The following is a 9,559-nucleotide window of genomic DNA, read 5'->3' on the forward strand; positions in this document are numbered from 1 at the left end:
ATGTATTAGTCCTACTAATATCCTTATCAGCCAATAGACCATATTTTGCACCTCAACCTCTACTCCTCCTACCATCACTGTTTCTCCACCATAGAGCTAATAGAAGAACTAGCACAGCTAACACTTTTTGCCTCCGTATCATGTAACGCATACAATAATAATAATATCGATGCTAATCCATGTCCATCTGGGCAAACAAAGCAAAATTTCAGCTAAAGAGACAACCAATAGTTCTAATCAACGAGCAAATCAATTAAATTTACCTTAGTTAGCAAGGGAAAGAATAGTAGGTAAGAACAAATTTGGGAAGGAAATTGAGATGGAATTGCATGGGGGAAATATTTTTTTACTAACCTCTTGCTTTTCTCTTTGAATCCACAGATCTAGGAAAGAATAAACTACAAGTCCACTAAAAGGGCTAGAACAGTAGATAAGAACAAATTTTGAAAAGGGATTAAGATGGAATCGCATGGGAAAAATATTTTTTTTCTGACCTCTTGCTTTTCCCCTCCAATCCACTGAGACTCATGAGAGGAATAGTACTCCGCTGCTCAATCGTGAGGACTCTCGGCCGGCGATCCCAACAGGCCCGTCCTTGGTTTAGGTGGAGTCAGCTGAGAGTGAAATGGGAAAGGGAGAAGGTGAGGAGATGGGTGTGAGGGGTGCTGCTATAGGTGATGAACAGATAAAAAGAAACATGCACGAGTTAGCTGCCAATTCATTGGCGGATGAATTTGGCACCTGCGTTTTCATCTGTGCATGGACGAACAATGAGTTGGGCTCGCCAAATCTAGTTAGACGAGCCAATTTTTGGTCCCTATCCAAACACACGCCAAAAAGGTTGGGCATGACCAATATTCCGATCAGGCTACCATTGACAGCAATTCAAACATGCCCCTAGTCCTTGTATCCATGGTCAGTATGCTTTCAACCTCGGATGGCGGTCAGTTAAACCTGATATTAATCCTTGAAATTGGTCAGGTGGCGTCTCAGATTTCCTAAAGGGTGGTACTCACCAAAGACTGTACCCCTACACCTGATTAATAGAGTTCTTGCGACTTTCCTTTAAAAAAAGAGTTTTTTTAAACGTCGTTAAGAGAAGAGTTTATAAAACAAAACAGAAAAACATGGGCTATATCAGGTGAACTCCATCGAGAGCTGCTGTCCATGGAACTCGTAACAGGTAAAATAGGTCTAAAAGAACAAAAATAAGCAACAGTTGACTGGCCAGTAAGAAACACTTGTTTATCTCTCTATGTTTTGTATGGCTAGCCTCAGAAACTCTGAAGTCAACATGGTAAATCAATGGAACCCTTGGATTTCTCAATGGAAGCTGCAGGACGTCACCTCACTTTTTATTTCGAAGGGAAGACGTCAGCCACTTAAAAATATTTGCCCTCAAGTAGAATTAACACAAGAACAACCGAAACTGCTCAGCTCTGTCGAGCCACGACACGAGAAGCACCATTAATTTAAGAGAGGTCGTAAATTAATCGCTGGGACAGTTATGAAACGCCGAACAGATCAGATTAGCTGTATGAGGCGGCACAAAATACAAAGATTCCTTTCGTGCCGGCTAATACCCTCACCACTTCAAAGAAGTACGCTTAAAACAACCTGAACACTTTTTACTTTCTTCTGATGACCTGCCAGCAAAAACTGCTTTTTTTTTGGGAGCATAAATCTGAATTACTTGGGTTGCTGTCACATGCGGCATCATGCCGGCACTGAGATTACGACCGAATTAACTATTGTATTGTCTAGCTCAAAACAAAAGCAGTCCTGCTCCAATCCGTTCAGCTCCGGGTCATAAGAACACATTGCTACAGCGACATTCTATCGTGATCACGAATGGGCACCGATTTTATTAGGTGTAAACAAATAGCAGCGCTCACTACGGTTTGCTCTTGCACATCGACGTCATGATCATTTGCCATGCCATTTGATCCTCCGAGGAAAAGTGGGAAAATGCAGCTCGTTGCTTCAGCTTGGAGTGGCTCAGCGCATATGAACACGGGCTAGGATCGATGCAAATTGGGTAGGAAAGGAAAGAGCGGCATCTGGAACGAGGAACGGGAAAGAGCAAAGATCGCATGCCACTCACTCCCCTGCAGTCTTACTCAGTGTCTCGGTCCGCCGCTCTTTTCGTACCGGCGCTATCTATCTGTCCGAGTTGGTAGCTAAGTAGGGCCAGACTGGGCCGGAAGACACGCACGACCATGCAAATGAACTTTTTCCTCCGGCCAGTCCACGCCATGGAAACCCCTCGACACCTTGCAAAAGCGCCGCAAAATTATCCAATCGCCATTCCATGTGCCCGTACCGGCGACCCTCGAAATCGCATGATTTCGCGCGACGCAATTATCCCACCTCGCCAAGCGACCCGTCGCCGTCCCGCTTCAAAAAATTACCACCGGCCCCCTGGCCGCACCTACACGCGGCAGGGCCCCGCTGCCGCCCGCGCCGAGGCCCCAATTTCATTCACACCCCCGCACGGCGAACAGCCCCAAAACCACCAAAAGAACGCAGCCGAGGCAGCCCCTCGCCCTCTAACGATCCGACGACCCCCCATTCGGGATCCCCTTTCTCCCCTCCCTCCCACCCGGCGGCGGCACGCGGCGGCTCATCCCTCGCCGCAGCCCTGACCCCCGACTACTCCCCAAGCACAAGCACACTGGTGGGCGCCAAATGGGGTACCTCTCCTGCCGCGCGGACTCGTCCGTGGCGACGTGCCGCTCCATCACGGCCATCTCGCCGCTCCCCATCTCGCGCCGGTTGGGGTCGGGGGGTTGCAGGCCCGCGTTGCCGCCAGCAGCAGCCGAGGCGCCGGCCATCGAGCGGTTCGCGTACGCGGAGCTGGAGGCGGCCACCTCCCACTTCGCTGATGCCGCGCTGCTGGGGAGGGGTAGCCACGGGGCCGTCTACAAGGCCGTGCTCCCCTCAGGCCGCGCAGTCGCTGTCAAGCGCCCCTCACCGCGCCGCGCCGAGGTGGACAACGAGATCCGCATCCTCTCCTCCGTGCGCGGCCCGCGCCTCGTCAACCTCCTCGGCTTCTCCGACCCCGGCCCCGGCCCCAGCCCCGCCGCGAGCCTGCTTGTTGTTGAGTACATGCCCAACGGCACGCTCTACGACTTGCTCCACTCCAACCCGCGCCCGCCGGGGTGGCCGCGCCGCCTCCGCCTCGCGCTCCAGACGGCGCGGGCGCTCCGGGGCCTCCACGACGCCGACCCGCCCGTCATCCACCGCGACGTCAAGTCCGCCAACGTCCTGCTCGACGCCAACCTCGACGCGCGCCTCGGTGACTTCGGCCTCGCCCTCCGCGTACCCAAGAGTAGCAGTAATGCCGCCGCCGCCACGCCGCCGCCCGCGGGGACGATGGGCTACCTCGACCCGGCCTACGTCACGCCCGAGAGCCTCAGCACCAAGACGGACGTCTTCAGCTTCGGGATCCTGCTGCTGGAGATCATGAGCGGCCGCAAGGCCATCGACGTTCAGCACTCGCCGCCGTCCGTGGTCGAGTGGGCGGTCCCATTGCTACGGAAGGGGAGGGTCGCCTCCCTGTTCGACCCGCGGGTGGCGCCGCCGCGCGACCCGGTCACTCGCAAGGACCTGGCTGCGCTGGCGGCGAGCTGCGTGCGCTCGTGCAGGGACCGGCGGCCATCCATGGCCGACATCGTTGAGCGGCTTGTGGTTCTCAGCAAGGCGGTGTCTACCAAGGTGTGGAACGGGCTCGCCGACGGGCTTGCTGTGGTCGGGAACCCTTGCGCGGTTGTTGATGTCCAGAAGACCATCTCAAATCGAGCTGCCGCCAGCAGAAGAGCTGAATCGGAGCGGGGGTCGACTTCAGCATTGGCATTTGATGACGATGACGAGGAGGCGGATGCAGAGGCCTCGAAGGATCAGGAGGTGCCATTGGTGGTGGATGCCAAGAAACCACCCCGGCCATTGAAGAATGGAATAGTGATATCTGAGGCTGGGGCTCGGGAGAGGAGAAACCTCTTGGAGCTGATGGCTCGGATTGATGGTCTTGCTGGCCAAAGATTTGGCATTAGTAGAGCAAGAACAGTGCGTGGTGCTAGTGATCTTATCGAAAAGGATGCAGTGTTACTCCTGAGGAGGAACCAAACTGTAAGAGTTATCGGATCAGAGGTACTGCCAAAATCGGAAAGGCTTCTCATTTTGATGTGAAGATCAAACACAAAGCGCAGAAAGAGCAAGAGAAGGCAGGGAAAGTCCAAGACAAGGTGGGGGAAGTCCAAGAGAAAGCAGAGAAAATCCAAGAGAATACAGGGCAAATCCAAGAAAGTTCTGGGAACATCGTAGACGAAGCAGATAAATTGCTAGAAAAGACGGAGGAAAACCTCGGCCAGGAAGAGAAAATTCAAGCAAAGACAAGGAAAAACTTTGAAAAAGTGGAGAATGTTCAAGAGAATGAAGGGAGACTCCAAGGCAAGGCAGAGAAGATCCAAGAAAATGCAGAGGAAATCCAAGACAAAGTAGATATAATCCATTGCAAGAATGGGGAGAGTTAAATTTATATGATTGTTCTTGAGGCCGGCTTAACCAATTATTGCCTGGAAGTTTATCTTGAGGATAAAGATCATGAGATTAAATTTTCAATCTCCAGGTGCTGTGATGGTTACTGGAGTTTGACCAGATTGAATCGTCTGGTCTAGTGGATTTACCAATAGGACCTTGAATTTAGATCCAAGCAATATGATCCGCCATTTGGAATGCCAGCAATGACATCAACACCCCAGCTATTGAATCCCAGGTGACAGCCATTGCAACGGGTTACTGGCGATATCTCTTAGCGTTAGGATGGCTGAACGCTGAATTCTGAACAACAAAGTGCCGTCGATGTTCGGATGGTAGAGCATTGTGGACTTGTTAATGGAATTCAGATTCCATTTAAGAAAATGGTAATCATTTTGCTGCTTCCGATCGAATTATGCAGAGTTTCAAAATGACTATTAGTTGAACTAGAATGTTGTAGTATTGCTCCATTGATTCGTTTTCCTGTCTGCATTCAAGAATCATCAAAGTGTTCGATTTGAATTGTATGCAGACAGGATTGTAGCTGTAGTGGATATTAAGGATATTTATTTCGACATTTCCATCTAATGGTACATAAAGAGGACATGTTCATGTGCGATCCTCTACATACTTCTATATATGTGCTAGTCCAGCTATTGGTACTGCTCATTTTATTGCGTATGTCGAACAGAACCACTATAAACCATGAGCAGCCGCACGGTTCTTTTGTTCAATTTAAGCTATGGGTTGTTGGTCTAGGTTGCTTTGCTAATCTCAAAATCACTCTGTTTAAAGTTGTAAACGAAGGTTTTCGCCGAGAATTCTGACCATACGTGAAAACTGTTCCAGTGAAGCTTTACCTCTCCCTATTGCTGTATGAGACTAGTGAAACTACACAATACTCTTCGTTTCATAAAAATATGGTATAGCACAGTTTGCTTTGCTAAAATTATGTTGCGATGTTTTGTTTCTTTGAAGAGCATCAATATGGCTGATCTGCAGTTGTGTAGTCTTATCCACTTGTTTCAATAGATTTTGATAGGGCGCCTGAAATAGCACATCATTCTTGTCTACTTTGAATGATGCGTTCCTTACGAACATATTCATCACATGAACTGAGAGCAAATGCGTATTTTTTGTCCATCCATCTGATTGGTCTGCAAAACTGTCTGCTCATTATTGGTATGGTTTTTTGTTGAAATTCATTTGTCATAGGATGATTCTGCCGCGATCTACTGCCTTGAGAGCTCAAAAGAGAAACTGAACTACTTGTCTATTGTCAAGATGCACATGTGATTAGTCATTACACATCTACATCACATTGTCAAATCTGCGGTGTATTTTGCTGGGAAAAGTACATGCAGGTACCAAAGTTAGGGAGTGTAGTACAGCAGTAGGTGAGACTGAACATGGGAGGTCGGAACAGGATCCTACCTTGAACATGATCGACTTTCCCTCTTGACATCATACTTCCAGTCTACAGGTAGTTGCCAGAGTACAAGCAAACAGTATCGGTCATAACCAAGTGTCAATTTTCTTTAACGAAGGAATAAGTTTATCCTAGCCTCTGCATTATAAAATGCACACGTTGTTAACCAAGTGTCAAAGAACAATACTGGTCCTAGTTGCAGAAAAAACCCTGCATCGGTGCCATTACCCTCCGGAGTAAAAACTGAGGTTCAGTAATCTGTATCCCGGGCTAGGGAGCCCTGTTCTTCTTGGTCGCGTTGCTCTGTTTTTTTCTAGTTTTTTTTATGGATTTAAACAATATCATGTTTTGGAACGTGCGAGGATTTAATTCCCGAGCACGCTGTGATGTGGTTAAAACCTTGGTGGATTTGGAACGGATCTCGTTGTTATGCCTGCAAGAGACCAAGTTAAATGTAATCACTGATCGTGTGGTCCTTGATATGCTTGGGTCATCCTTCGCGTTCTGTTATTTGCCGACCATAGATACCCGTGGTGGTATTTTAGTCACTTGGCATACAACGGATTGGCAAGGGACCAATATTTCACTGTGTCACTTTTCCATCTCGTTGAAGCTTACCTCGCTAGTTGATGCGAACAGTTGGAGGTTTACAGGCGTTTATGGGCCAACGTTGGAAAGTGAGAAACCAACATTTCTTCAGGTGCTCCGGGACGCCCATACCAGTATCCATGGTCTCTGGCTTGTCTGCGGTGACTACAACCAAATCTATAAAGCGGAGGAAAAGAATAATGCCCTCCTTAATAGACGCGCTATGGGTCACTTCCGTCGTTTTTTTGGAGGACTGTGAGCTCAAGGAGCTGCACCTTGCTGTCGATTATTGACGTGGAGTAACGAGCGTGATCATCCGACTCTTGAGCGGATCGATCGTGCCTTTGTGTTGGTCGAATGGGAGTCGCTACCCAGACTTCTATCTCCATGCCCTGTCCTCGTACCATGATGACCACGCACCCCTGCTCCAACAGACGGATGCATTCATTCTTGCGCATAGACATTTCCAGTTCAAGGCCTTCTGGCCAAAATTCCTAGGCTTCTTGGAGGTTGTGGAAAAAGTTTGGCAGGCTCCGCGCCCTTCAGTGGACCCCTTTCGTACCCTCGATCACCTCTTCCGAGCAACGACACATGCTCTCAAAGCATGGAGCCAGAGATGTGTCGGTAGTGTACGCATGCAGCTTGTGATGGCTCGGGAGGTGGTGGAGCGCCTTGACATGGCCCTGGTTCACCGTCGCTTGTCGCCTGCATAAGCTGAGTTGTGCAGGGATCTTAAGGCAAAATGCCTCAGTCTAACGTACTTAGAGAGGACTATGCAGCGCCAGCGATCGCGACTGCTATGGCTTTCGGAAGGGGGTGCTAATACCAAGTTTTTCCACCTCCAAGCTTGCCATTGGAGGAGAAAAAAACCATGTGCATTCCTTTGAGCATATGGAGGAGACGGTCATTGCGGAACACAAGAAGGTGGAACTGGTGTTCGACTTCTTCAATGACCTCTTAGGTCATTGTAAGCCCTGTTCCCACTCCTTAGACTTTGTAGCCCTAGGGCTCCCTAAGGTCGACCTTTCAGGCTTGGACTGCCCCTTCATGGAGGAGGAAATTTGGAACATTATTAGAGCGCTTCCATCTGACAAAGCTCCTGGGCCAGACGAATTTACTGGTCGCTTCTACAAAGTTGCGTGGGATATTATCAAACCTGATATTATGAACACGTTTAAAGCCCTGAACAAGCTAGATAGTAGAAGCTTCCATCACCTTAACTAAGCCCTGATGGTCCTCTTACCTAAGAAAAAGGAAGCGAAGGCGGTGACTGACTACCGCCCGATTAGCCTGATTCATAGTTTTGGCAAGCTTGCCTCCAAAGCCCTCACTAATCGTCTCTCCCCGAAGCTTGAGGAGCTTATTAGGCCGAACCAAAGCGCTTTCATCCGTGTTTGCATGATACATGATAACTTTCGCTATGTGCAAGGGACGGCTAATTTGCTGCATTGTCGATCAAAGCCAAGGTTACTCCCGAAGGTCGATATTGCGAAGGCCTTTGATTCTGTATCTTGGGCTTTCCTCCTTGAACTCATGCAGTACTTGGGTTTCTCTCTTAAGTGGACAAAGTGGATCTCTATCCTCCTATCCATAGCTAGTACGAGGATCCTTCTCAATGGGTCGCAGGACAACAACATTTTTCATGCTAGGGGGCTGTGTCAGGGCGACCCCTTATGCCCCATGCTTTTTATTCTAGTGATGGATTGTCTCAACTCCCTCATCCTCAAAGCGGACCAGCTTGGCCTATTTGTCCCTCTAGGGCCCCGTGCTATCAATCATCAGGCACCCCTATATGCTGATGATGTGGCCATTTTTCTATCGCCGGTCACCATTGACGTTGAGGTTATCACCTCAATCCTCTGGTTCTTTGAAGGCGCCATGGGCCTATGCACCAACTTCGACAAATGTCAGATCACGCTAGGATTTACAAATGGTCGCATCCATAATGCCTTGCCCCATAGTGCCCTTCCCCTATAAATACATGGGGATACCTTTGTCAGTGACAAAGCTGCCTAAAGTGGCTGTGCAGCCTCTGGTCGATTTGATCGCCGATCGTCTATCGGCTTGGAAAGCCGGTCTAATGAACATAGGAGGGTGTCTTGTTCTCACCAAGGCCACCTTAAGTTCCATACCTATTTACTACTCCATTGCTTGTGTGCTACCATTTGGGTTTTGCGGGCTATTGACAAGATCTGGCGGGCGTTCCTGTGGAAAGTGAGGTCATCTCCGTCAGACATTGCCTTGTGGCATGGTCTTGGGTGTGCAGGCCAACTTAACTCGGTGGGTTGGGTCTTCTCAATCTGAACCATATGGGTCAGGCCTTGAGCTTAAGGTGGTCTTGGCTTGCACATACAGACCCCAATAAGATGTAGGCGGTGCTGCAGTTCCGCACGGACTATACCACTGAAGCCATGTTCCAAGCTTCTCTCATGGTGGAGGTTGGAAACGGGGAACATGCCCTTTTCTGGCACAAGAATTGATCGGAGGGGGCTCCCCTCAGTTCGATCGCACCAAACCTCCTCCATGCGGTCGCCAAGCGTCACATTAGGTCTCGCACTATTTACGAGGCCGTAAAGGATAAAGCTTGGGTACATGACATCACTGGTGCCCTCACAGTTTCGGTTTGATCGATTATCTTCACCTTTGGGATCGGCTGGACTCCCTCGTTCTGTATCCCGACACTCCAGATCGTTATCTGGAGGTGGTTGGCCTCGAACGCTTACTCCTCCGCTAGTGCCTATCAGGCCTTCTTCATCGACCAGACAACGATCCTTAGAGCTAAGCGGTTGTGGAAGACCAGGGCTCCGAATAATGCCGCTTCTTCATTTGGCTAGTGTTGCATGGTCGCTGCTAGACGTTCGACCGCCTCCAACATCATAATCTACCAAGCTATGGCCCTTGTGCCCTTTGCGACCACGAAACAGAAACTCTCGATCATCTTCTAGCAGACTGTGCTTTTAGTCACGAGGTCTAGTTCTGTGTCCTTAGTTTGGATCGCATGCATCG

At 49.4% G+C, this 9,559-nt stretch overlaps 1 protein-coding gene across 1 annotated transcript; it reads left to right on the plus strand.

Moving 5' to 3' along the window:
* The first annotated feature begins 2,264 nt into the window (after positions 1-2,264).
* LOC133885870 (serine/threonine-protein kinase-like protein At3g51990) lies at positions 2,265-5,176 on the plus strand. Its single transcript, XM_062325634.1, is given in 2 exon segments — positions 2,265-4,168; positions 4,171-5,176. Coding segments are annotated over 2 exon segments (1,842 nt in total). The 5' UTR covers positions 2,265-2,688; the 3' UTR covers positions 4,533-5,176.
* The last annotated feature ends 4,383 nt before the right edge of the window (positions 5,177-9,559 follow it).

This window comes from Phragmites australis, chromosome 11 (assembly GCF_958298935.1).
Source record: "Phragmites australis chromosome 11, lpPhrAust1.1, whole genome shotgun sequence".
Classification (NCBI taxonomy): Eukaryota; Viridiplantae; Streptophyta; class Magnoliopsida; order Poales; family Poaceae; genus Phragmites; species Phragmites australis.